The 26726-nt window shown below is 33.6% G+C and overlaps 2 protein-coding genes and 1 pseudogene across 11 annotated transcripts; 1 reads left to right on the forward strand and 2 right to left on the reverse strand.

Moving 5' to 3' along the window:
* Window positions 1–3995: 3995 nt before the first annotated feature.
* LOC100799028 (uncharacterized) lies at window positions 3996–5407 on the reverse strand (annotated as a pseudogene).
* Window positions 5408–6669: 1262 nt separating this feature from the next.
* Window positions 6670–13003, forward strand: LOC102660865 (uncharacterized). Of its 10 annotated transcripts, XR_005891026.1 has the most exons (7): window positions 6681–7213; window positions 10282–10388; window positions 11009–11137; window positions 11569–12385; window positions 12459–12514; window positions 12576–12651; window positions 12732–12982. XR_005891026.1 is itself a non-coding variant. In XM_041014688.1 (6 exons), exons 3-6 carry the CDS (start codon window positions 11009–11011, stop codon window positions 12807–12809), a joined length of 339 nt encoding a protein of 112 aa, XP_040870622.1. In that variant the 5' UTR covers window positions 6670–7213; window positions 10282–10333; the 3' UTR covers window positions 12810–13003. The 10 variants fall into 10 exon arrangements, 2 of the variants coding, with proteins under 2 accessions (XP_040870622.1, XP_006578549.1); XM_041014688.1 differs by lacking the exon at window positions 11569–12385 and having other exon boundaries at window positions 6670–7213; window positions 10282–10333; window positions 12732–13003; XM_006578486.4 differs by lacking the exon at window positions 11569–12385 and having other exon boundaries at window positions 6675–7213; window positions 12732–12997.
* A 7183-nt stretch (window positions 13004–20186) lies between these two features.
* LOC100791454 (protein LEO1 homolog) lies at window positions 20187–25500 on the reverse strand. Its single transcript, XM_003522947.5, has 12 exons — window positions 25133–25500; window positions 24701–25026; window positions 24230–24371; window positions 23953–24138; window positions 23379–23555; window positions 22796–22927; window positions 22504–22683; window positions 22295–22426; window positions 22057–22161; window positions 21721–21972; window positions 21013–21171; window positions 20187–20550 (listed from the first exon to the last, which is right to left on the reverse strand). The coding sequence occupies exons 1-11, from the start codon at window positions 25253–25255 to the stop codon at window positions 21037–21039; spliced, it is 1890 nt and encodes a 629-aa protein (XP_003522995.1). The 5' UTR covers window positions 25256–25500; the 3' UTR covers window positions 20187–20550; window positions 21013–21036.
* Window positions 25501–26726: the final 1226 nt, after the last annotated feature.

A 26726-nucleotide genomic window follows, 5' to 3' on the forward strand; every position in this document is an offset into this window, starting at 1 on the left:
ATTCCTTCCCGTTGTCAGACCTTATTGTTTGCAGCCTGCAATCACTTTGATTCTCCACCAATGCTTTAAATTTCCAGAAAATATTAGCAACCTCAGTCTTGGATTTAAAGAAATAAATCCAACAAAATCTAGTATAATCATCAATAAATGTAATATAGTATTTATTACCATTTAAAGATTATACTCTCTGAGGTCCCCCAACATCCGTGTGAACTAATTGCAGCTTTTGAGTTGCTCTCCAAGTTGATTGAGGAAATGGTTTTCTGACTAGCTTACCATATTGGCAAGCCACGCAATCGGCTAACTTGTCTTCAAGCATTGACACACCTTTCACCAAGGCATGCTTTTGCATGTATAAAAGTCCAGCAAGATGGAAGTGTCCGAGCCTTTTGTGCCATAGTTCAACATTGGTGGTCATGCTTGAAAAAGCTATTTGCTTCTCCTCCATTAGATTTAAAGCATAGCTTTTAGCCCTCATTTTCACCCTGAATACATCTTTTCCTTTTGCATCTTTGATCAAGCACCAATTTTCTTCAAATATAACTTTGAAGCCTTTCTCTACAAGCTGAGCAACACTAAGTAGATTTTGATCAATGTCAGGCACATATAAGACATCAGAGATATATTTCAAACCTGTCAAGCTTTCAATAGCAACAGTCCCTTTTCCCTTGACTGAGATGAAATCACCATTTCCAATTTTTACTTTGAAAACAATGGTTTTGTCAAAATTTTTAAAGAGGTTCAGGTCATTGGTCATATGGTTTGTGCAACTACTGTCTATTAACCATGAACCACTGGAACTATTGCTTGTGGCAAAGCATGTTGAGACAAAGAGTTGCTCATCTTCTCGTTCCTCCGCAACCACCTTTGCTTCCTCTGATTTGGACTTGCATATTCACTCTACATGTCCCATATTGCCACACTTTCTGCACTTGACATCTGGCCTCCACCAACATTTTCTTTCAGGATGATTTGTCTTTTTGTAATGCGGACAAGGAGGAAAGGTCTCACCTTGCTGCTTGTTGGAGCCTTCTGGTTTTTTGTTCCTCCATTTGTTGTTCTTCTTGTCTTTGCCACCTCTAGAATTTTGTGCTTTCGTATGAAACGCACCTTGTACCACCTCCTCTTGTCTCATCATTCTTCTCTGTTCCTGGGCTTGTAGAGCATTTATGAGTTCTCCCAAGGTGATGGTTGACAGGTCTTTAGACTCCTCCAATGCTGATATCTTCGATTCATACTTCTCGGGTATAGTGACCAGGATTTTTTGCACTATTCTTTCATCAGGAAATTCCTTCCCAAGAAGCCTCACTCTATTTGCTATGCCTAACAGCCGGTCAGCGTAGCCTTTAATTGTTTCAGTCTCTTTCATGCTCTGCATCTCGAATTCTCTGCCCAAGTTGAGTACTTGCATGCCTTTGGTTCTTTCACAGCCTTGATATTCTGATCTGAGATAATCCCAAATCTGTTTGGCAGACTTGAAGTTCATAATTCTTGTAAAAATGATTTTTGACACAGCAGAGAAAAGGCAATTTTTAGCCTTAGCCTTTTTGGTCTTCCTTTCTCTGTGATTCTTCATCTGAGTCACCGTTGGATCTAAAGGTAGTTCAAGAACATCATAGTTTTCTTCTACTACCTCCCAAAGATCCAAAGCTTCAAGATGAGCGGTCATCCTTGCAGCCCATAATTCGTACTCCTCACCATCAAAAATTGGTGGTGAACCTGTTGTGTATGATGTTTCTCCCTCCATTGATTTCTCTCAACTCACAGATCCCTTAAAGATAAGAGCTCTGATACCAATTTGTTGTTTTTGGTTAATAACGGTAAGCAGAAATATTAAAGAATGAAAGGGAGCGTAAAGAAAGAAATTGAGACTACAAAGGCTTGTTTTATTCTGATATGAAGCAACGTATTTAAAAACATGAAAGGATAGTAACGGCTAACAAAAAGATAACACCACTAACAGATCATGCCTAGAAAATAGGATCAAAACTAATTTATCCTATCAGTCAACATGACTTTTATTTTTCCTAAAAAATAGCAAAAGAATCTTATCTACTATAGTTTGTTAGACAGTTTCAACAGTCACATCTTAATAAATTACTTTGCAGAACAATAGAATGATGCTCAACTTGATCAAATATCATATAATTGGTTATACTTTTCTAGTGTTGATGGCGTTGATGTTTGCTCAACTTGATCAAATATCATATATTCATAACATTTTCCTTAAATATCTTGTTTCTGGTCAAAACTAGTTAGTGTAATATTGTCAGCTTTCTGTCGCACTGTTGTTTACTTATTTCAGTGTTGCTGGTAGTTGTATTGTATTATATCCGTTTGAAAAGCATAAAGCTTGAGCTGATAGGAAATTGGAGCAATTGGGGTGAGATGATGATGGTAAGGATAAGGATGTGTTATAGGGAACTGGGTTTGCTTACCCCTTCTACTTCTACTCCTTGTTTATCCCATCGCTGCAATAACTCTACATTTTCACATCCTTCTCCTCTAATATCTCCAAACTATGCTACTCACAATCACAACAAACGATGGCATTTTCCGTGCTTGCTACCTTGCACTTCATTAAATTACTAAATGTTGAGAAGGTGATTTTAGTGAGGTATGTGAATATTCTATCTTTTGTTCTGTTAAGTCCTTTATTTTTCTCAGGTATCAGGCAGTTTTCAACAACACCAGTAAAGCATACTTCCCGCTGTATTTGTAAGAAGACAACTGAATAGGTGATTATAACTTAAAAGAGCTCGCTGAAATGAGAGAAAAAATTATGATTGTAGATGTAGAAGAGCAGCTACATTGATAGGTTGTGAAATATGAAATTATCATATACCTGGGTGGGAATTTGGCTCTTTCTTTTTGTCAGAAATACGAATTAAAATATCAATGAAACCTCTTGGTTTGCTGGATTTTTTCTTTTGTATTTTACATTTCGAAGGATACTTTACTTTGATATCAGAATTTTTTTTATACCAAAACTCCATTTGGGGGTACCCTCATGCCTCATGCCAAGTTGCTAACTTTTCCCCCCCTTGCTATAAGTGCATCATCACAGCCAGATAGGAATCTTCTACACTCGTATTAGGTGGGCATATGCAAAGGTAAAAAGTAAAAACTAACTACCTCAGAAAAAAAATAGTCGAGTGCAAACACCTTTACAATAGTTCTCTAAAGATTTTTTTTTTTTACCAAATTAGACTCTCAAAAAGACAAATCCGTTATCAAATTTATTTATATATGTCCCACCACTTTAGTCTTTTATAAAGAATAAAGATACATTTTACAAGAGACTGATATGAGAAACAAAATTTTAACGGACTGACGTGAAGACACAGATCATTAGACAGACAATTTTGGCAGTTTATTCCATATTCGGTTGTGCTTTGTACAAAATTGTATTCTTCCAGAGACCAGTGTTAAGAATAGTCCCACATCGGGTAATTCATGAACATGATAAGTGTTTATATAGCTGGGTAGACCATCCCCTTATGAACCGGTTTTTAAGGGGACCTTTCGGATGCCTTTGCTGCACTATAAATTTTAATATGGTATCAGAGCTATATTCTGCTTCTGTTCGGTGGGTGCCGCCAGCCCTCGCTTTGTGGTGACGAGCCCTGGCTCGAGGGGGCGTGTTAAGAATAGTCCCACATCGGGTAATTCATGAACATGATAAGTGCTTATATAGCTGGGTAGACCATCCCCTTATGAACCGATTTTTAAGGGGACCTTTCGAATGCCTTGGCTGCACTATAAAATTTAATAACCAGAAGCCACAAGTTTTCCCACATTTGCACTGAAAGCATGGGAAAAAAATCTTGCAATTACATGTTTTACCTATCTATCAGTTGAATTTAGATCTACAATGAGATGACTTAAAAATGGCAATGTTGAACCTCCTGTAGCTGATCAAGCAACAATCTTGTTCATTGTTATTTATACAATGCAACTTGACTCTTTTCCTTAAAGATTTGTAGAAGGGTTCCTCAATAATAGGTGGAATCAACAATAGGCAATAGCTTTCGACCTGCACGTGTAACTGTCTATTCACCTTCCTGGATTGTTAATGGAGCAGTTCTCCTATACATCATGGTAGTAGAGCCCAAAATGTCATCCCCAAATCCACACGCCTCAAAAAATAACCTAACAAAAGTTAAGAACATCATGTTGTCCACAAAGGTATAAGATCAGGCACTCTAGAGGACAATGAACAACCTTTCATTCCCCGAACAAAGGGCTGCTATGTCATAGATGTCTCTATTTGTAAGCATTCTACAAAAGGATGAAATCATATTAAGACATTTGAAGATTCACGTGTCTATTTGTAATGAAAAAAAATAGCAAGTACCAGTGTTGGTGTTGTAAAAGTATGATTGCCAACTAATTAGAAATAATTGTTGGTGTATAACTTTTAATAATTATTATAAAAAGTTAACAAACTTTTAGTAACAGTTTGTGATATAATAACTTGTGATCGGACGATAATGTAAAAACTTATATATTGTCATTGCATACACTATTTATTCTTTTCTATATTAATCTTCAATCAAAATTGAAATTTCACCTCAATAACCTGTGCCAGTCTTTACCAAAAAGAAACACTAATTCTAATTGAAAAGTTGCTCCAAAATTGGCCAAGTAACTTCGACTAAAGTTTTATTTTATCCATTCAAAACAAAAATTCTATATCTGCAACAACTGAAGCATAACATGTACAATAACTTGATGATTAAGAGTTAAGTCTCATCCACAACTGCATACCTAACAATTTTTTTAACTATCATTTGACCAATTCCCATTCTTTGCAGGGAAGGAATAACCTGCAAGACACTGAACCAATTTGATACACACACGTTAACCAATACACTAACTAAGAACGAGCGTTTATTCATTTTCTTTCTTTCTTTTTTTTCATTACCATGACATCGTAAATAGAAGCGGTGAGGCCATACTCGAAAAGGGCATGGCCAAACCTGACCAATTGATCCCGTGAAGGAGAAACTGGCATGAAGATATCCGCGATTGAAGACGATGATGAATTCTGATGGAAAACGGCGTTTACATGTTGGGGGTTGCAGAAGACGGAGACAAGAACGGAACTGTGAGACAGTGCAATGCGGAGCTTGTGGATATCCACGGGTTCGGGTCAGGTAGGGAATCGGTGGGTAGAGTGGTTGCAATCAACGAAGAGGTCTTGGAGACGGTGCGGGTCCACATGGCGTGGGTCGGTAGAAATGTAAATTGGGAAAGGTGGTTTTGATGATAGCTTCTTCATCTTCTCGAGCTGAGAGCTTTTGCTTGTTCTTCACCTTACCCATTTTAATTCCATGTATTTGGAATTGAAACCCTCTATCATGTGTTACTTCAACTGTAACTATGTCTGGGTTTGTGCAGCATGTCACCATTTTTGTTTTGTGTGTTTGGGCAACGCAAGAAGTTTGGAGTGGATAATGAAACTGAAAAAACCCAATGCAATCGTAGTCTATAAGACACTGAAACCGTTTTGGAAAAAATGGGTTTACTTAATTTTTGAATGGTTTTTATCTTAACTTATCATAATTTTTCAATTCAGTCCAAAGACTTGTTATATGCGTTTGCTTATATGGATAAAGACTTGTCACATAGACATATGACTAAAAGTGAAAATTGGATTTTAACGATAGAAACTTATTTGCATAACGGATGTAAAGATAGAAACTATTTTTTACATTTCAAAAAGATAGGGACTAATTTACAAAAGAAGCCACAAGTTAGGGGTCAAAATACCTATTTATTCCAAATTTTAATATTAGTTGTTAATTGTTAATTTTTGTTGTTAGTGAAAAAATCAAACCTACAACTTTTTTCTTCTTCCTTCTTTTTGACTTTTTTGTTGTTTAGTTAGGGGTATCTTTTGTATTTTTGCAATTGGGGTCATTTTTAAATAATTACTTAAAAGGAAGTAAGTCATGACGGTGTCACAATTTCTGAGTTAGAAGTTGTGACACCTATTACGACTTTCGTATTTTTTTAACTGAAGTTATAAAATTATTTATGACTTTAAAGTCGTAAGCAAATTTTTTGATTTTCTTTTTGTTTTTACAACTTTAAAGTCGTAAAAGCTTTTTTCTATTTTACTACTTTGAAATCAAATTTTTTTTTTAAAAAAAATGTTAAATTTATTTGTTTTTTTTTAAATTGAAGTTATTTTTAATTTTAATATACAATGAGATGGACGAACTAATTCTAAATAAACTTAAAAAATACTTATTGTGTAGAAGTGAATAACATAATCCTATTAACATGATTAATGTTTTTTTTAATTTATATTATTCATTTTATATTAATGTATTATATTTTTTTAATTTTAGTATGTATTTTTACTAATAGATTTTCTAAATTTTAAATAAACAAAAACATTTAAATAGAATAATATTAAAACTATTTAATATATTTTAAATAATAAAGTATTAAAATAAATTAACAACATATAAAATGAAAACATAAAAAATATACACCATATTAAATAAAAATTATTAATAAGTAAAATTAAATTATTTATTTGACAATGAAATATATAATTTTTTTTCTAATTTGGAAAAATTAGAAAAAAAAATCATAAAAAAATAAAAACTATTATTTTTTTAAAAAATAAATAACTTTAATATTTTAAAAAAATTACAATTTCAAAATCCTAAAAACATAAAAAAAAAAAACTTTTTAAAAAAACTTTTACAGTTGCAAAAGAAAAAAAAAAACATCAACTAACTCAAAAGTTATGACACCAATCAAACTTGCTAATTATTTAAAAACGACCTCCAATTCAATCAATGAAAAAAAAGATATCCCTACGGTAAAGAAGCCCTTCTTTTTCTTCTCTTACAACCAAGAGCCACTCTTATAACTCTGGACTCGTTTACACTCGTACCTAAGGGTTGAATCACCGGTGGCACTTTCCACTTTCTTCCCTTCCTTGCCACGAAGCCTCGATTTCGGATTTCACCTTCGAAACGCTTGAAAGCGCGTGGGAGAAAATGTCATCCTTGTCGGAAATTAGAGAGGACGCGAGGTGAAGAGGGGTGAACTGCGCGTGGCCGCTGTTTGTCGCTATTTCGTGAGCGCTCACGAGAGCCTCGTTGCCGTTGGTCTTGTGGGTAAACTTATCGGGGATTCATGATTTTGCGAAGGACGAAAAGGTTTCGGAAAACGGCTTTTTTACCAAAAGGTAAAGTTCTATCTTATTTTTCTTCAATTGGTATGTCTTAAAAAAATTACCCAAGGTATAATTTATGATGTAGGCGTCGTAACACTTAATATAATTTCTTATTATTTTGGTTAATTTTTTTTATGACTTTAAAATTGTAAAGAATTTTTTTTATTTTATGAATTTAAAGTTGAAATTTTTTTTTATGATTTATGACTTTGAATCGTAAACCTATTTTTTTATTAATGTTCAAATTAATTTTTTTTTCAAATTTATAATCTTTTTATGTTTTTTCTTTTTTTAAATTTTTTTTATAAAATTATTTAAATATATAATAAATAAATTAAGTTAACTTATTATTAATATATTTTTTATGATTTTATTTAATATGTTATTAATTTATCTTAATATTTTATTATTTATAACATACTATATATTTTTAATATTTTTTATTTGTTTATTTAAAATTTAGATGATCTATTAATAAAAATAGATAATAAAAAAATTTAAAATAACATAATTAATACATTAATATAAAGCGCACAATATAAAATAAAAAAAATAAAAAAATACAAGTTATATTAATTATGTACTTATTTATATAACCATAAAAAGTATAAAATATTTTTATTAATAGATTATCTAAAATTTAAATAAACAAAAACATTTAAATAAAATAATATTAAAAATATATAACATGTTTTAAATAGTAAAACATTAAAATAAATTAATAACATATCAAATAAAATCATAAAAAATATACTAATAAATAATTTAAGTTAATATTATATATTATAGATTTAAATAATTTTATAAAAAATTTTAAAAAAGGAAAAATACATAAAAGAAATACAAATTTGAAAAAAAAAATTAAACATTAATAATAATAAAAGAATAAAAACAAAAACAGGTTTACGATTTTAAAGTTATAAAACCAAAAAAAATTACGACTTTAAAATTGTAAAAAAAATTAATTAAAGATATAAATAATTTTACGATTTTAGTTAAAAAAAAATCGTAATAAGTATTATAATTTTTTTAATTTGGAAATCGTAACAGACTTATTTTTTGAATAATTTTTTAAAACATAATCCGATAAAAAATAACATAAAATTTTATCCGGTTTTGATAAAATAACCGTCTGAAAACAGAGACACAAGAAGCAAACTGATAGCAACCAAAAGAATTAGAAATGGTTGGAGTTTGTTGACCCAAGTGGTGTAAGAGTTTACGAGTATGAAGTTTTTTAGCGTGCAATTGAATAACTGAGGAAGAAGAACGGAACGTTAGCCAATTTATTAACTGAAAAAAGTTGTTCGCGGAAAGTTTGAGAGTTAAAGTTTCGTTGGGGATGTAGCAGAAGCTCCTAGAGACTTCCATCTTTTTTTATTTTTCGCAAAAGATGTTATGTGGTACAAAAATAAAAAATATATCCGTACCTTTAACACCCGACCGGCTTGTTGGTTAGTTTTTTGTCCACTCAGTGACATTAATTTATCTACATTTGCGTGAAGCAATGCGAGAGAATTAACAATTCTTTTATTATTTTTTTTACGAAGGTGTTTATAAGTTGGTTGGTTCCGATTTAGATAAAAAAAAAATGTACTGAATATATTTAATTGGTTTAGTCTAATTTAGGCTTTAGGAAGAAAAAAAAATGATTCAAACCAATTAAGAATAGGTCCGTTTAATAGGAATAATTAGATTATGATAAAATAATAATTTATTATATTTTAAAGTTTTATAAGCACTTATTGTCTATTTTATATAAATTTTTAATTTTATATTAAAAAAATTAATGACTAATAATTTATATTATTTAATATTTAGTTTTGGTTAAATTATTTTTCATGCTCTTCAATTTGATAATTTTTAATTAGGTTGTTGAATTATTTTTTTCAATCGGATCCTTGATCAAACTTATAATTATTTTTAATTGAACCCTTTTATCTAATTGTTTAAGTCAATTGTGAGTTTGCAGCAAGGTTGTTCTGGGACCTGCCCAAGTTCTATGTCGGGACCAACCAAATGAAACAAGGAAGGGCAATGTTACTCTCATTCCCTTTCTTCATTTTCACACCCAAAAATTTTAATTATAATTTATCTTTACCTTTTTTTTCTAATTAAGTGGTACATCATCAATTAAGTGATATTATATGAAACTAATAAAATATTATATAATCATATAACAATCGTGACTCACAATAAAAATTAAAATCAAACATAAAATATTTCAAATAATAAAATAAAAAAAATAGTTTAGGTAATAAAAAAAAAGAACAAATTAGAGCAGCAATCTCTCGTGAGATTTGCTCTAATTACACATATATCTCTTTTTTTCCAGATTACACAAAACCCCTTAACTTATTCATTTCCATTACATGGCACCCCTCTTCCATAAACTCTGTTAAGTTTTAAGATCACACAATATGCACATGTGTTTTAAGAAAATTTTTTATCTTAAAAATGTGAATCTTCTTCCATCTTCTTTGTCAAATTTTTTTCTTGTGCTACAAGTGTGAAACTCCCAATCACGCCTGTTAGCCTATGGTTGGTTGGGCCTGTGAGCACTTTTGTTGTCCGACTTGGATTGGTTGAGCGTCATGTGATTTAGGATGCAACAAAAGTGCAAAAGTGCTAATCAAGTCAAAATCATTTCAATCGAGAATTTCTTACAACAAAATTTGGCCTCAAATCTTGTAAACTTGAAAAGTCAAAGATAGCTTCAGAAACACTAAAAAATCCAGGACCAAAAGCAACAAAATTTTAAGAACCAATTTTTTGTTTTTATATAAAAAAAAAAATCAGAGAATATATTGCATATGGTCCGAGAGGTACCTCCAAAGTACAAGAAATCATTACCCATGAATTACATTCATATACTAGCAACCCCTCCCTCCACGAGACAAAACATTTACCACCACACATCACCTTCAACTGCCGGGTGTTCCTTTGTGCATGAGGCATATTATTTGTGCACCAAGTAATATTATGATATTTTGAGAATACTCCCATGTCATCTTTCCTTTTAGTTTTTTAGTCATTCATTCATTCATTTTGTTGGTTTTATCGTGTTCTTTTATTCTCAGGAGGGGAGAAGTTCATTGTATCCGCTTTGGTCGAGGTGAAAGTCTTACAAAGGTACGTCGGTAAGTGATGGTTGTGATGGTGGTTGGTGTGGTTGCTAAAGGCAGAGGTAAGGTGTAACTTGTCTTTGATATTTTTTTTCTACGTTTAGAACTTACCAATTATGAATCTATAAGTTATATAATATTTATATATTGATAATCCGTAAGTTTTATATAACTTACAGATTAACAATCCGTAAGTACCAGTATGTTATTTACGGATTGTTAATCCGTAAGTTAATTGTTTTTTTTTAAAAAAAAAATATTGTTTATTTTAAATCTAATCAGTATTATTATTTTAAATAAGTGTAGTTTAATAATTAATTTTTAAGTATTTGCTTTTATATTTTAGAATTGGTATTAATTGTAAAATAATTTAGACTTATAAGTTATTTGAGTCTCTGTGCTTTAAAATTGATTGTTTTTAGTGCTTATAATTTGATGAATTACAATTAAGTTCAATAATATTATTTATTTTAGTATATATGGTTAGGTTATCAATTTTTATGTATTATATGATTATGAATTTTAAGTAGAAAACTTGATGTTATTGGTTTTTTTAATATATATGGTTATCAATTTTAATGTTTTATATTATTAAATGCAATAAAAAATTGTGTGATAGTATGTTTATGGTGTGGTTAGGGGTCGTTTGTTTGTCATTGAAATTTTTGAATGTTTTGTTAAGATGGATGAAGAACAGTGGATGCATGACAGTATAATGTCTGAAGAAGTTGATATGAATGAACAAAATGAAGATGAAGCCGGTCTAAAATCAAAACATATTGACTGTTCTGATGTCTTCAGTACTTCTCAGGTATTAATGTGATTTTTTGTTGTTAAAGTAAGTTAATGAAAGGAGTGGTCAGTATAGGGCCAAGAAGAAAGATTCGGTAAGAACAGATACTAACAGTAGAAAATGTGGGTGTCCCTTTAAGCTGCGTGGGAAACTAGTGGTTGGAGGCCAAAGATGGATGGTGAAGTCAATGTGGGAGTGACAATCATGAATTGGTCAAGTCATTAGTTAGACATCCATACGCTAGTCGATTGACTAAGGATGAAAATATTATTATTACTAATATGACAAAGTCAATGGTGAAACCAAAAAATATTTTACTAACGTTGAAGGAGCACAATGTCAATAGTTATACAGCAATCAAGCAAATATACAATGCAAGAAGTGCATATTGTTCTTCCATAAGAGGTAGTGATACTAAAATGCAACAACTAATGAAGCTTCTTGAACAGGATCAGTATATTCATTGGCATAGAGTAAAGGATGAAGATGTCGTACATGATATCTTTTGGTGTCATCCTGATGCAGTGAAGCTATGCAATGCCTGTAATTTGACAGTTCTCGTTGTGGATGTGTAATGAGAACTACTCATGGTCTTCCTTGTGCATGCAAGTTAGCTAGATATGTTGTCGATAGCATACCTTTGGGTGTAATCCATATGTTTTGACGAAGACTAAGTTTTTCAGACCAAGGGTTATCTGAGCCCGAAGCCAAAATAACCGAAGAGATGGAAACCATATCCAAGCGGTTTGAAGAACTTAATGTTTGTGGCAAAGTTACTCTAAAGAGCAAACTTCGGGAAATTGCCTACCCTACTCTAAACTCTATGTGTCATCCTCCAAAAAAGGTCAAAACAAAAGGTGTTCAAAAGAAACCGATGACCAAACATCAAAGATCAACAAAGGGTGATTCGTCTTAATGGAAGTATGTTGATGTATTACATTCTATGCAAAATAGTAATTCTTCAGTCAAACGTAGTGCATAATCATTTGAGCAAGCAATTCCAAGAAGGACTATGTTGATGTTGGATCAATTTCATTCATGCAATCATGATTCCATTGAAAATATTGTTGATGTCAAAGTCGATGGTAACTGTGGATATCGTGCAATTGTAGTCTTATTAGGTATGTGTGAAGATTCAGGTCTTTGGTGCGCAACCATTTGCTTAAAGAACTTGCCAAATGGTCTAATGAGTATATCAATCTGCTTGGTGGCATAAACAAATTTGAGGAATTAAAGTGATCCATACTTGTTGATCAATTATTCACGGTATATAATTTTTGTTATGTTTTGTTGGATTACATTTTGTTTAAATAAATGTAATTATAACTGTTACATGCAGGTTACCATGGATAAGGGGATGAATATAACTGACATGGGATATGTGATTGCATCAAGGTATAATGTGATCCTTGTTTCTCTTTTTCTCCAACAAAGCATGATGTTTTTTTCCTCGTAGAAGTCAACCACCAACATATTTTTCTGTACATCGCGTAATATGTATCGGTCATGTATATGACTATCATTTTATTCAGGTAAATGCATGATCATTTTGTTTTTTTAATGTATTAAATTGTGTTATAATAATTTGAATGTGTATGTTCATATGTAACAGGTATTTCTAAGATATCGTTGTCCCTTACTGCCACTAACTTTCTTATGGTCTACACATTGTCATCCTCAAGCAAAGTAGTGGCTAACACCATATATTAGTAGAATGCAACAGTACAGAAATTTGTTGATGTTGAAAATAGACTATGTTGATTTAAGTGAAGATTGAACATTTACTTACTTATGTAATTGTCATGTAATACAATAATATACATGTGTTTCATTGAATGTTCATATAATTATCTATTTTACTGAACTTTCAAAATGGTTTATGGTTACTATAATACCTAGGGTTTAGTGTTACGTGTGTTATTAGAGTTTATTGTTACTTGAATACGTGGTGTTTAGTATTACGTAACTAATTAGGGTTTAGTGTTATGTCACAAGTTAGGATTTAGTGTTACGTCACAAGTTAGGGTTTACTAGTATGTTACAAATTAGGGTTTAAAGGGTGTTTTAATACCCAGGGTTTGGTTGATTGTCACAAGTTAGGGTTTATTGTTAATTCAAAACGTAGGGTTTATTGTTACGTGACTAATATAGGGTTTACGGTTTAATTCACGACCTAGGGTCTAGGGTTTAAAGAGTTATTAAATAATAAACATTGTGTAGTTAAGAAAATAAATAAAAAAGTTCTCAAATAAAACTAAATAATAAACATTGTCTAATTATATTGCATACAAAAATCATATAAAATCTAATAAATTCTAAAGGTCTTCATCTGCATCTTCCATACGCCACCTTCGTCGCAATTGCACATATACATTGCGTTTTGCAATCACACCTTTGGCAATCCTTAGGCAGTCTTCCATGACACTGAATGTTTTTGTACCTTTTGTCACTATCCTTAGGTTGAGTAGCAGTTTCAATCTTCCAGTTATTGCTTGGCAAGCCTCCTATGACATTGACGACAACGAAAAAGGTTTATACATATTGCATGTTTAAATAAAATGAATAACAGAGTAAGTTGAATATATATGTTACCACTGCATGTCAAGGCTGCTTTACATGAGTAGGTGCAATTGCAAGTGCTTCGTCTATAGCTACTGCCGCCACCGGGTGTTGAGGAATATCTAGTTCAACAAATGTGTCATCATGCATGAGAGGTGAATGTCTAGGTGGATCCCCAGGCTATGCCGGACTGGTGAAGGGATGAGAAATCATGTAGAACCACTCCATGTAGTTTGTTGCACACTATCCAAGCACAACACATATCTGACCCATAGGTGCAATGTATTCAGAAAATTGAATCCATATATCATCAATATCTTCTATGCATAACGTTGACGCAGCAAGGTGTGGAGGAATGGTCTGCACATACCCAAACTGTGACACCTTCTACCCCACGCATATATGTACTAATAATAAAAGAAATAGGAACGTAGAATTAATTAAAAGTTTTGAAACACATTTAAATAAAAGCATTTCAAAGGGTAAAAGGCTTATATTCACTTTTCTAACATCATAATAGAATTTGTTCAAATAAATAATAAAATCATCTCGGCTCAAAACAAGGTTGTCCAAGACTTCATGTAATTAATATAGAAACTTATATCCCAATGTCACATCCTATCAAAGCATTGTGTTCCAGAGTCCTCTGGCATGAGGTTCTCCATAGTCATCCACCTAATCATCTGCTCCCATGAACACAAAATTCGAGATCATCACAAGATTCAAACACAAATAGCACACGGGGAGTGAGTTATCATATTCCTAACTAATAGAGAGAAAGAAGACAACATAGATATGCATATCATATAAATGAAATATAACTTACTTAAACACAGTTCGTGTCATTCCACCACCTGTCGCGTAACACCACACCTCAACTCAGCACGCCTAATTTATTTTCACATCATTCACGTACTCAATGGTCAAACACAATATCACTCAACCAATCAATCAATATCAATCAATACACAAGCATTATGCAACAGATATACTAAGACTCAATCCTATATGCAATGTGGTATCATGTCAGTGAAAAACCTCGTCGGGCGCCTAGGAGTACACGACAAGACAAACCACACACTAGTAAGTCAAGTCACTCTCACTAGGTAAAATCATAGGGAGATCAGTCAGGGTCACGCTGTTTTGTGAGAATGCTCCAATCATGTGAGATCGGCACAGGCTTAAAGGAGCACTCAAATCGGGTGTATTTACCCCCAAGGCCTAGACTCCGAAGAGTCCGTCAAGACCTCTCCCTCGTGATTCAAGTCTAACCTAGAAAACATTTTAGCAGACAGACTTTATCTATGAACTATACAAAACACACGACTCTTCAATTGTTCTCAAAATAATTTTATCTCGTTGCGCTTGTAATTAAACTCTTCGGGTCCCCACAGTGGTTTCCATCACAATACTCATCGCGCATTAATTCGTCGCCCTTAAAGGGTCTTATAGTCATGTGATTGTACGATTCATAGCTTATAACTCAGTGCACGCAACACCTCAATGCACATATATATTACAAGTCAATACATACTCACTTTATCACATACACTTGGTCTCAATCACAATGGTATAATCCCAATTTAACATGTTATCACACCTCATGAATCATATACACTTTACCTTTGAACTATGTAATACACACAACTACTTAATTGTTTTCAAAATCATTTTAACTCGTCGCACCTCAAAGTGATTAAACTCGTCGGGTTTTCACAGTGGATTTCATCACAATACTCGTCCCACAAAAATTCGTTGTCCTTAAAGGGTCTCACAATTGTGTGATTGCACAGTTCATAGCTCACAACTCAATACATACAATATCTCAATACATATGTATCTCACCATTCATCACAGGTTTAATTTGTCACTTACTCACAATTTGAATCATCATTTCATAATCTCAATATAAAAATTTATACAAAATGCTTCTCACAACATTGGGAGTAAAACCCCTCAAACAATTTCACACAATCATATTAAAATCAATGAATCAAAATCATAGGTCAAAAACACGAAAACACCAAGAGCACTCAAGTTTATCAACCAATTTGCATCAGAACATCAATTGGTTTGTCAAACACAACAATATTGTATTTACAATTATAAAGGAAAAATTATAATTCAATAAACATCCCAAAATAAACCCCAATCTAATCCTCCAAGGATCCCTACACATATTCACTCTAACCCCAATTGTGATAAACTCATCTCTTACCTCTAAACGAGCTCATGTGTATATTCCGGAAGCGATAACAGTATCTCTAGTGGTTTCCTAATATTTCTCAAGTTTTTCCTCTGGTTGCTCTACTAGGGTTTCCAAGCGTTAGAGAGAAGGATAAAAGATTGAAACTTTCATTCCATTGTCTGCCTGCGATGAGTGTTTCTCCATCGCCAAAGATTAATTTGAAAATCCCAATGATGAAGATGTGAGGAATTGAATTTCTAACATGTTTTCCAAATTTCACAAAGATCCAATGGTTAACGAGTCTGGAATCATAATTTTACTGGAACAGGTTTGGGTGTAGGCGAAAAAAGAAAGCTACGATGAGAAGAGAATTTATCTCACCTCAAACATTGTTTCACAAATTCCAACGGTGAGAAGTTTTGAAAATGAGTTCTGAACTTGGTGTTCAAATTTCACGATGATCTAACGGTTAACGAGTCCGGGATCGTCATTTTACTGAGACAAGTTTGAGTGTATGCAAGTAAAAGATAGGGTTTTGGGAGTAGAAGAAGAAAAAATGAAATTTGAGAGAAAGAGAAAGCGTAGAGATACATAATCAGTTTGAAAATTCACCTGATATGTCTCTATTTATAGTTATGATACTCTCAGCATATTATTTACTCTATTTATTTCTTTTTATTATTTTGTAAACATAAACTCTATTTTATTTCCTATAAAATGAATAAATAAAATATATTTTTTTATATTTTCTTTCAAACCATTATTTTAATTAATAAATCTATTTCTCCTTATTTAATTAATAATAAAAACCTCATCATTTTTCTAAAACTCTATTTATTTTTAAATAAAAATCTTTTTTAATTTATTTTACGAAAAATTGGTTGTTACACAAACTATCTATGACAACAGATGGACCCCATCGGATATGTCCAGAAAATAAAGAAATCAACTCGAATTCTCTAATTGCATGGTGGTCACCATAAGGAATCCAGCACACAGCATCAGACGTCAATCTATCCAAACGTTCCCGATACGTCGACACTAGTAATGTCTTCCCAGACTTCCAACGACAAGCTCATGATTTTCTCTCATCATAATCTTCAGCAGCAATAGACTCAACAACACAAGGAAAATGTTCGTAGATCCAATGCTACACATATTTTGAAGAAAAAAAAATAATAGTCATCACAAAATACATAACAAAACTAAAAATTTAAATTCAATTATAATTACCTGTAAAAGTGTGATACATCCTACAAGTTGTCTGGCGCTGTTCTTGGACGCATCATTCAAATTGTTATACATATGGACTAAGGCGGCAACTTCCCATGCATAGCTTCTACTCTAGGTGAGGTCACGAAAGGCACCCAAGAGTACCACATGCAAATGTGTGACACTCTTGTTACCAAAGAGTGTGCAACCTACTAGATGCAACAGATATGCTCGAGCTCCTACAGTCCAGTGTGCAACATCATTTGTTACGATAAAAGTCTCGCAAGCACGATAGCCGAACATATGCCCCATGGCATTGTACTGTCTCAGCTCTTGCTTCATCTGCACTGACTTCAAGCAATTCAACTAACATCAACATGACTTTTTCCATATGAAGAGGCTCGAAGCTATGGAAGGCACATGTGATGGGCAGATGAAGCAACGATGTCACATCATTGAGGGTGATAGTCACTTCTCCTACAGGAAGATGGAAACTACTAGTTTCCTTATGTCACCTCTACGCAAAGGCTGATATAAGTCCCTGATCGCTAGTGTCCAAGGAACATGAGATCAGAGGACTTAATCCTACGGCAGCGACTAAGCCTTCGATCTCTGGAACAGGCCTACCAAATTTCTCAACCTTCCTTCCATAGGAGGATAACTTCAACTAACGATGTCCCTGAAAATAAATATTTTAAATCATTTCAACAATAATAACAAATACTTATGAAAATATTATTTAAAAATATAAATACATCTTCATTCCAAACGGTCACTGCAACATGATGAACATAGCCAATAAGAACCGATGTGTCGTGGGGCCTGTTGGGAAAACCCTCGGCATCAGGAACTACATCATCAACAACTGCTTCTTCAACATGTTCATGGACCTTATCAACTGCATGATCCAAGTGTTGAACATCCTCAGCAACTGGTGCAGCTTCTCGTTGCCTACATGCAGATGTTGTGGGCCTTTGCCGCTGGGGAGCTTCATCCAAATCAATATTTACTTCTTTCCCGAGGGCTCTTCCTATAACCCTACCTAAAGCCCGACTCAAACCTCTAATTATAACCATAATCTGCACATTTAAATAATCATAACAACTAAAGTCATCATTCAAACAATACTACAAACAATTACTATTTTATAATTCTTATATTTTTAAATTAATTTTTTATTACTTTTATAAATTCCTAATGTATATGGAATTATTTTTCCAAATATATAAACTTGACAACAATAATGAAGTAAATTTAAATTAATGACCAAAATGTAAGTACAATTTTGGTTTTCCTTTCTAACAAATGACTATTTCATTTTTTAACAATTTACTAACACAACTTTTAATTTTCTAAAACAAAACAAAATATTTTTTTATACTTGCAACCACTATTTATATAAATATTTAATACTATGAGTGTACTAAAATATACACCATTATATGAATAAAAAAATAATTTACTTACATGCCAAATATAAATAAACTACTTACATTTTACAAATAAAGAAATAACAATAATATTTATACATTCATTTTTAAATAAAAAAAATAGTTAATTTTTTTTTAAAAAAACAAATTCAAAAAATAAATATAATTAATTAATTATAAACATATAAAAAATGTACAACAATATTTTTTTCTTATAAATAAAATTTACAAGTAAATAATTTAATTCATTTTATTTATAAAAATTAATTATACTATTATTTTATTATTTAATAGAATAAAAAATAATTACTTAAATATACGGATTAATAATCTGTAAAACACAAATCCATAAGAGTTATATGGATTTTGAATCCAAACAACTCACACGCACCCATTAAAAACAAGATAAAGGAGGAGAAGCGTTTATCGCGACGATAAAAATGTGACGACAATGGCGGGGATTGGCTAAACGACGACAACGGACGCAAACGACGGTGGCGGCGCGATAGGAACCAGAAAAAGGAGGAAGAATGAGACACAACACAAAGATGTCGTACGAAAACGAGGGAGAAGATAACGTTTTTAAAATTTAAGTGAAGGACATTTTTGTCACTTCACATATTTTGTTGGGTGCACAAGCATTTGTGTTGGGTGCACCCAGCAACACCCTCAACTGTCGCATGAACCACTATTTTATCAAACCCGCATCAGAGATATCCGCAAACCCATCAACAAACCCCACTTTTGAGATGATTAAAAAAAATAGATATGAAGAAATTAAACCAACTCTAAAAATAAGGTTAGGATTATGGTGCATGGTTGATCTGAAGTCGAAGTTGCGAGTGAAGATAAATGAGTATGTCAATCTTCACGATCCTCTCATAGTGTGTGGCCTAAACGCGCTACATGGACTTGGCCTTGCTGGAGAAGTCAAGGTAGTCGTACCCCACGACGACACAGGCGGCCATGACAAGCTCGCCATGGAGGCGAAAGGAGCCAACATAGTCGAGGAGAAAGAAAGGGAGAAACCAATGGAAGGGAAGGAGGCTGGAGGGTAGGAGATGAATCAAAAAGGTGAGAGAATGAGGTTATATTAAAGGACAATTTGATCATTCAATAATAAATTGAAACTATCACTTAACTCCTTCAGTTGAGAGGTGCCAAATAAATGGTTTCAAATGGAAAAAGTACATGTGTAATTAGTGAAAACATCAAGGTAAGTTGTTGTAATTTACTTTAAAAAAAACTATACTATAAATAAGAAAAAACATATTTAAATCACCACCAATTAATTTTTACATATAATAAAAATAAGCCACAAATGTCAGAATCATTAACTTTATGCAAAAAATGAAATAAATCATGCAAATCAAACATTAAAAACATTTCCTCGTGACAAATAATTAAAGATTATATTTTAAAAAGAACCACAAAATTGCTTAATAATTAAAGATTATTTTTTTAAAAAAATATTGACACTCCTCGTGACATAAATAATAAATCATACAGTAACTTAATTGTAATTTTCAGAACAAAACAGTTCCGTAACTTAAGAACTTCTACAAAGGAAATTTGGCCGTTGCTCTTGAATATAAACACGGAAAAACATTGGTTTCTGGTCTCCTATTAGAACCTGAAATTTGTAGGTTTTTTTAATTATTATTCTTAGCTAAAGAAATCTAAAATGTTACTATCATATAAAGTTGCAAAGTAACGACATCATTCTTTCAGAAAGTAAAAAGGGATGGACCGTGAAGAAGTTCCCCACTTGTCAACCATTACCTGCCCTTGGACGAAAATTTATGATCGGAAAATACAGAAAACAAACTTATTTACACTGATAGTTTTTTATGACCATTAATAAGACAGTCAAAAACATATATTGTGACCTGAGAATAAACACTACATTAGTGTGCCAGGCGCTGCTTCATGTATATACGGATGAAATATAAGGAGAGGAAAAAAAAGAATGAGCCATCTCAGCCTTTGCTGCACCCTACGCACATCCTTCCTTACAATTCTGAATAAAAAGGAGGATTTCCCTGGAACAGCACAGCAAAATTCATTGTGAAATTCTTACTCTTTGAAAGCTTGCAATTTTAATTTTTTTTAAGAAGAAAAAAGCTTGCAACTTTAAAATTAAAAAATAAGATTTACCAACCAATAATAAAAATGCAAAGATAATGGAGGGAGCAGGGGGATGGGAAAAAGATGAACTCTTTTGCCAAACAAAACATATGGCTCACCATCTCATGGTCAAGGATAAAAAACTCACATGTATGTTTCATACTTAAAGATTAGAGTTTAATTTTCATATACCTTCAGTATAAAAGATTTTAAACTTTCAGCTAACTGAAAAACACGTTAGATATGACTATTAAAATAATAATTATAAAAGTCAGCAATATTATCATATCATTTATGATATCTACCATGGGATGACTGTAGAAAAATCCTTACACTCTATTCTAATAAATTAAATTATTAAGACTAAGACTACTCACCATGAAAATCTGGCTTAAGGAAGTTCAGTCCTCATCACTATCATACACAACCGCCATCCGCCGATGGGTGGTTATTTTCCTTGGAGAAGAGTCATCATCAGATTCAAATCCCTTCCTTTTGGCACTGCCTCTAAACTCCTTGCTCTTCTGCTTTGGTTCCTGCAAAAAAACATCAAAATTGTATTGAAACCACAGCACAGCAATCAATCATGGTATCATCCTTATTTTCCACCCATACTTTTGACACTCATAAAAGTACAACAATTAGGCCAGGAATCACTACAAGAAAACCATAAAAAAGGAAACAATGTTGGGTCCTTTGAAAATGTTTGGATTTCATCCACAATTGTGACAAAGAAGAGAGCAGGTCATATGCATTAAATTGCTCACAAATGATACATTCATCATAAGAACACCCCCCTACAAGATGTACAAGCACAAAGAGGACACATGTACAGTAGTCCTATAAAAAAAAAAAAAAAAAAAAGCTTCACAGTACAAACCAGAACACAGAATGGAAACATTATAAATGGGGAAGATTAAAAAATCTAGCAAACTGCATGAACTAATCACATGTAACATACCTTATTAACACTTAACAGTAAGGAAGTGCTGATAAGAAGCAATCTGAAACTATTCAGAAATAACTATATGGACCTACCCACCAAAGATAAAGCTGACTAATTTTTTAAATAAAATAAGCAGTACCTCCTCTTCCCCATCATCTGATGCATCATTAACTTGTTCGGCTTCTTCATAGTGTTCTTCCTCTTCTTCCTCATCCTCATACTCTGGCTCAGTATCCTCATCCCTCTTACGTGAAGGAGGCCTCTCATCTTCCTCCTCCTCAGTTTCATACTCAGACTCCTCTCTCTCATCATCTGGGTAACCCATTGGGTTCCGAGAGGATTTAGCAGGTGGGAAGGAAGACTTACGAGGGATATCTTTAGGTCCCCGTGACTAAAATTCCAGAAAATAACCCTCGTCAATGTAAATGTAAAAACAATCAACGTATGTACAAATTTCTGGAGACAGAAATAGTACCTTTTTAGCATTCATAATTCGTTTCTCTGCTCGGGCTTCCACTTCCAAATCATCCTCAAAGCGGCGCTGAGAACGATGATTATCATAATAGTCTGCTTCATCCTCCTGAAGGAAAGAAACCCGGATAAATAATGGAACTGACATAGTGTGAAGTACACATACTTACAGAAAACTACAGTAGATACATAAGCAAAAAAGAAACAGACATCTAGGGAGGAAACAAATCCTAAAACCATACCTCATCCAAAGCATCCTCTAAAAACCCAGGAGAAAGTTGACGCCTCCTCTCCACAGCTGGAGTATACTTCCGATTCACCTTCTCACGCTTTCGGTTAAGAAGCACATTAGCACGGATATTTTGACTTTCAGCCTATTAAAAATATAGAGAAATTAAATAATGGTACCCAAGAGACAATACAAGCATATAACTTGAATTATTGATAATACCTTCTCTTTTTCTTCTTTTTCCCGCTCAGGATCAATGTCAGTAATGCAGTTTTTAACCTTAAAAGCCTTCTTATGCCTTGAGTCAACAAGGGCAGTCAGCAGCCGATGAGAATTTGATGACAAGGAAGATGGCATAAACCTCATTTTCCTTAATAACCTTCCTTGTGATTGGAGGATTCCCTGTAAGCATGAGAATAAAGAAAACCACTTCTTTAATAAAGAAATTTCTTGTAAACCTCATTGAGGGGAAACAGTAATGCATCAAGAAATCCATGGGAATAAAGAAATTCACCTTTCCATGTCTAAGGAAAAGATGTGCTTGATCATGCTGTGCATCTTGTACTGATATGTCAAGAACTTCATTCCCAATTAATAGCTGCAGGCTGCCATCAGACCATCTCACAAAGCGAGCGTTGCTTTCACACTACAGTAATACAAAATCTTTTTCGTAAGAGAATGTTATACTTCAATCTGATCATGAATGGCATTTTTTACTACAAAATAAGTGATGTAGCTCAATTTAAACTATTCTGGCCTAGAAGTTTGAAAAACAACTAGCAATAATAAGAACACATGCACCCATTTTGTCCACATTCTCACTCACATCCAGTAATGCAAAAGATAACAAATAGCACATTCACAATAAAAATTGTCTCCACCATCCCAACAGCAACAAATTACACACATTCAAAATAACTTGTCACAATTATTTTATGACATAATTAGAAGTGTAATGGTAGCAGAAAGGAACACAAAGACGGCAAGAAGAAGTTGCACACAAGAATATCAGAATCTCCTTCATCCCAATTCTTTAGAGTTAATGGAAACGGGTGACCATGGTGGAGTGCATAAGAAAGTACAATATTGTTACTTACAGATGTTGTGCCATCAGGATTTCTAGTAGTCCTCCAGCGTACAATATTGTTCTCCAAACGTATGCGTTTTCTGGTTCCAGATTCATCAGTTACAAAAGTATCCTCTTCCACATATGTTTTAGGATCAAAGGGTTTTGGATCAACACCCATAATATTGGAAACTTTAATCATGTTCATCTGCCATGAGAGAGAGATTAAAAATTTAAAATATGAGTAGTTGAATATTGAAATTCAACATATCTTACCAGAATGCACATCATTACAAAAGGCAACATTTGTTATCATAATCTGAGATTGTTCAATTCCCATCTAATTAGCAACATTTCACCAACATGACATTGGGCAGTTATCAAGAAAATGTCCTAAAAGATACACTTCCTCAAACATTTCAAAATCTGGACATTCACTCATACACACTACAGATGCCAACTTCTAAACCATAACGATGTGAACTATGCAAAAGGAGGTGAAATTAATTGTATTTTCCAGCCACCAAGTTAAAACTAATTTAAAACTAAAATATAAAATACATGCTTCTCACTCAAATAAATAAACTGATTAATTAGAGGCAGACCTTTTCTGGAAGAGCTGGAGGTGGTCGTAATGGAACCTCTAACTCTAAGGGGGGGCCAAGTGGCTTCTCCTTAGTTTTTATCTCGATATTTTCATCCTCTGATTCATACTGATTATCTTCATCAGCGAGTATATCTTCAGGTCTCAGGTTCTTTCCGTAACTTCCTTCCTCCTCCACAGCATATCTCTGAGGCAGGAAATCACTTGTCATTAATTCTTAAAAATTTGGGCAATTCACAGATAAATGAAAAATGGCACTATTGGAACCAGACACTCACATTCGAATCTTGTCTGATGTCCTGCTGAACTGCATACCCGATGTCCTCCTCTTCATCATCATCAAAATCACCAAATACATCACGAATTTCAGGGGCCGCATGCAAGTCACGAGTCTCATCTTTTTCATCCCTGGGTGACCCACTACATTTTGAAAAAAGGACAAGTTATCAGTCTCAATACACATGTTATAGTTTCTTCACTTACACCATCTAACAATATCATCCCACACATAATCAAACCCAAAATTTCTGGCAACAAAAGTATATCTCACAACAAGCCTCCACAATCAACTCTTAATCTGAAATCGTGTCATTCATAATTCAACGATACAATTTGAAGGCAATTTTGAAGGTAAAGAACTTGTGAACATTAACACATGCATGCAAGAGCATAAGAATTAAGAAAACATGAGAAATCAGCAAGAAAACAATAAAAACATCAAAACCATGTGTGAATTATCATTCAGATACCTGGGGCTTCTGGCTTCATCCACTTCTTCCCCGTCATCATGGTGAGCGTACTGATTTTCCTCGGACCTCTCCGATCCGCTCTCCACGACGTCGTCCCTCCGCTTGCTCGTGACGCCATGCTGGCTATACCCGCCGTCCTTGGCATCACTATCCGAGTCTCTTCCCTCGCTCTCCTCTTCCCTCTCCACAACCTCCACCTCCTGCGAGCTCTGCTCCCTCTCGCCCTCGCTCTCACGGTCGGGCTCACCGTCTCCGTCGCTCTCGATCTCCACCTCGCCCTGGCCCTCCACCTCGCCCTCCTGCTCCCCCACCCCCTCCCCCTCGTCCTGAAAAATTGAAAAGAAAAAAAAAAACACGAAAACTGTTAGGAAATGGTTCGGGATCCAAACGTGGCGTAAGGAAAAGGTTAGGGTTCGTGGAATTGGGGTGTACGGAGGGGTAATTGAGTTGCGGGTTTGATTCGTGCTCAGAATCAACGTCGAGCTCTTCCTCCTCCTCGGATTGGTCTCCGAAGAGGTTCTGCATCATCTGGTGCCGCTTCTCCTCGCCTCCCATGGCGGCTTCTTCGCTCTGGGAGTGAATCGGAGAAAGGAAAACCTAGATTGTTCTTCACTTCTTCAGAACCGTTTCAATTGGGAACCTGCGTTTGTTCTTTTCTGCTGTGTGCTCAGGAAACACACATGATGGGTCGCGTTTTCAATCTCAATAAATATAGTGATTATTCTATGCCCCTACGTAAATTGGCATGGCTGGTTAGAAAACTTTATCTCTTACAGGTTTGGGTAGGATATTGAGAATTTTTTAACCTAAATCGATAAAAGAAAAAAAAAAACTATTTGTAAAATCTTGAGTTTGGATTTTTTTTTATAAACATAATCCAAGAGTAAGAATGAGCATATGATGGGAGAACTAAACATGTCTCTCATATTGAGAAATGATTTTTGTGTGTCAAGTATAATCATTTTAAAATTGAAGGTTTAGTTTTTTTTCCTCTTTTACAAATTGTTCATGATTGGGCAACATCAATACTCAATCTAGATTCAGAAGTGAAAAGAGAAAAATTGAAAATTATAGGAATCATTTTTAGTCTTGATTTTTTTCCTTCGAACACAACTTCGTTTGCATAGGACAGTGTCAATGCCGACTTTCTGGTTCATTTGCAACTCTCTTGTTTGAGAATTCCATTCTTGGATTTCTTCCGTCCTTTGAACACAAGTTCTTCATTTGCATAGGACGATATCAATGTCGACTTTCTCGTTTATTTGCAATTCTCTTGTTCGAGAATTCCATTGTTGGATCTCCTTCATCATTTGAACACAACTTCTTCATTTGTGTGGGACGATGTCAATAAGGGTTTTGATGTACTTCATTGGATTTTGAAAGCAACAAATGTTGTGTGGGGGGGGGGGGGATGTGTTTCGTTGGGGTTTGGGTGCATGTCATCGAGGTTCAGTAATGGTGGGGTAGGGGTACAATAGGGACTTTTTGGGATTTGGCATAAGTGCAAAAATGACAGCAATGTGGAGTTTGAATTTAGTAGGGTTGTTAATAAGCACATGGACGGTTAGGGTGGCGAGAAGGAGGAGTTAGGCAAGGTCAACCCTAGGATAAGACTAATAATGTTCAAACTTTAGGTCCACCAATAAAAGGTTTTTTTGTTTTAGTCTTTATAAAACGAAAATGTCATGTAAATTGACAAAAAGGTTTACATATAACTTTCTTGTTTAAAGCAAAAAAAAAAAAAAAAATCCAAGTTTGCTTTAGGTCTTACTTATTGTTGGTTTGGCCAAAGGGGTTAAAGGTAAGGTGTGAAGGTGTAATTGTCATTGTGGTGGTTTCCATAATCTTTCATGCTTGCAATCAATGATGATGTGTTGCACTACAAGTGTGCAAGTGAAAAGGTAAATCAAGAAAAAAAAAAGAAAAAAAAAATGGAAAAAATCTTAACAAACAATTTAAAAATAAACAAATATAACAATCCAAAAAGACATTTCCATGGTGGAAGACATATTTAGGTCTCCCACCT

This window comes from Glycine max, chromosome 4 (assembly GCF_000004515.6).
Source record: "Glycine max cultivar Williams 82 chromosome 4, Glycine_max_v4.0, whole genome shotgun sequence".
In the NCBI taxonomy this organism is placed as follows: domain Eukaryota; kingdom Viridiplantae; phylum Streptophyta; class Magnoliopsida; order Fabales; family Fabaceae; genus Glycine; species Glycine max.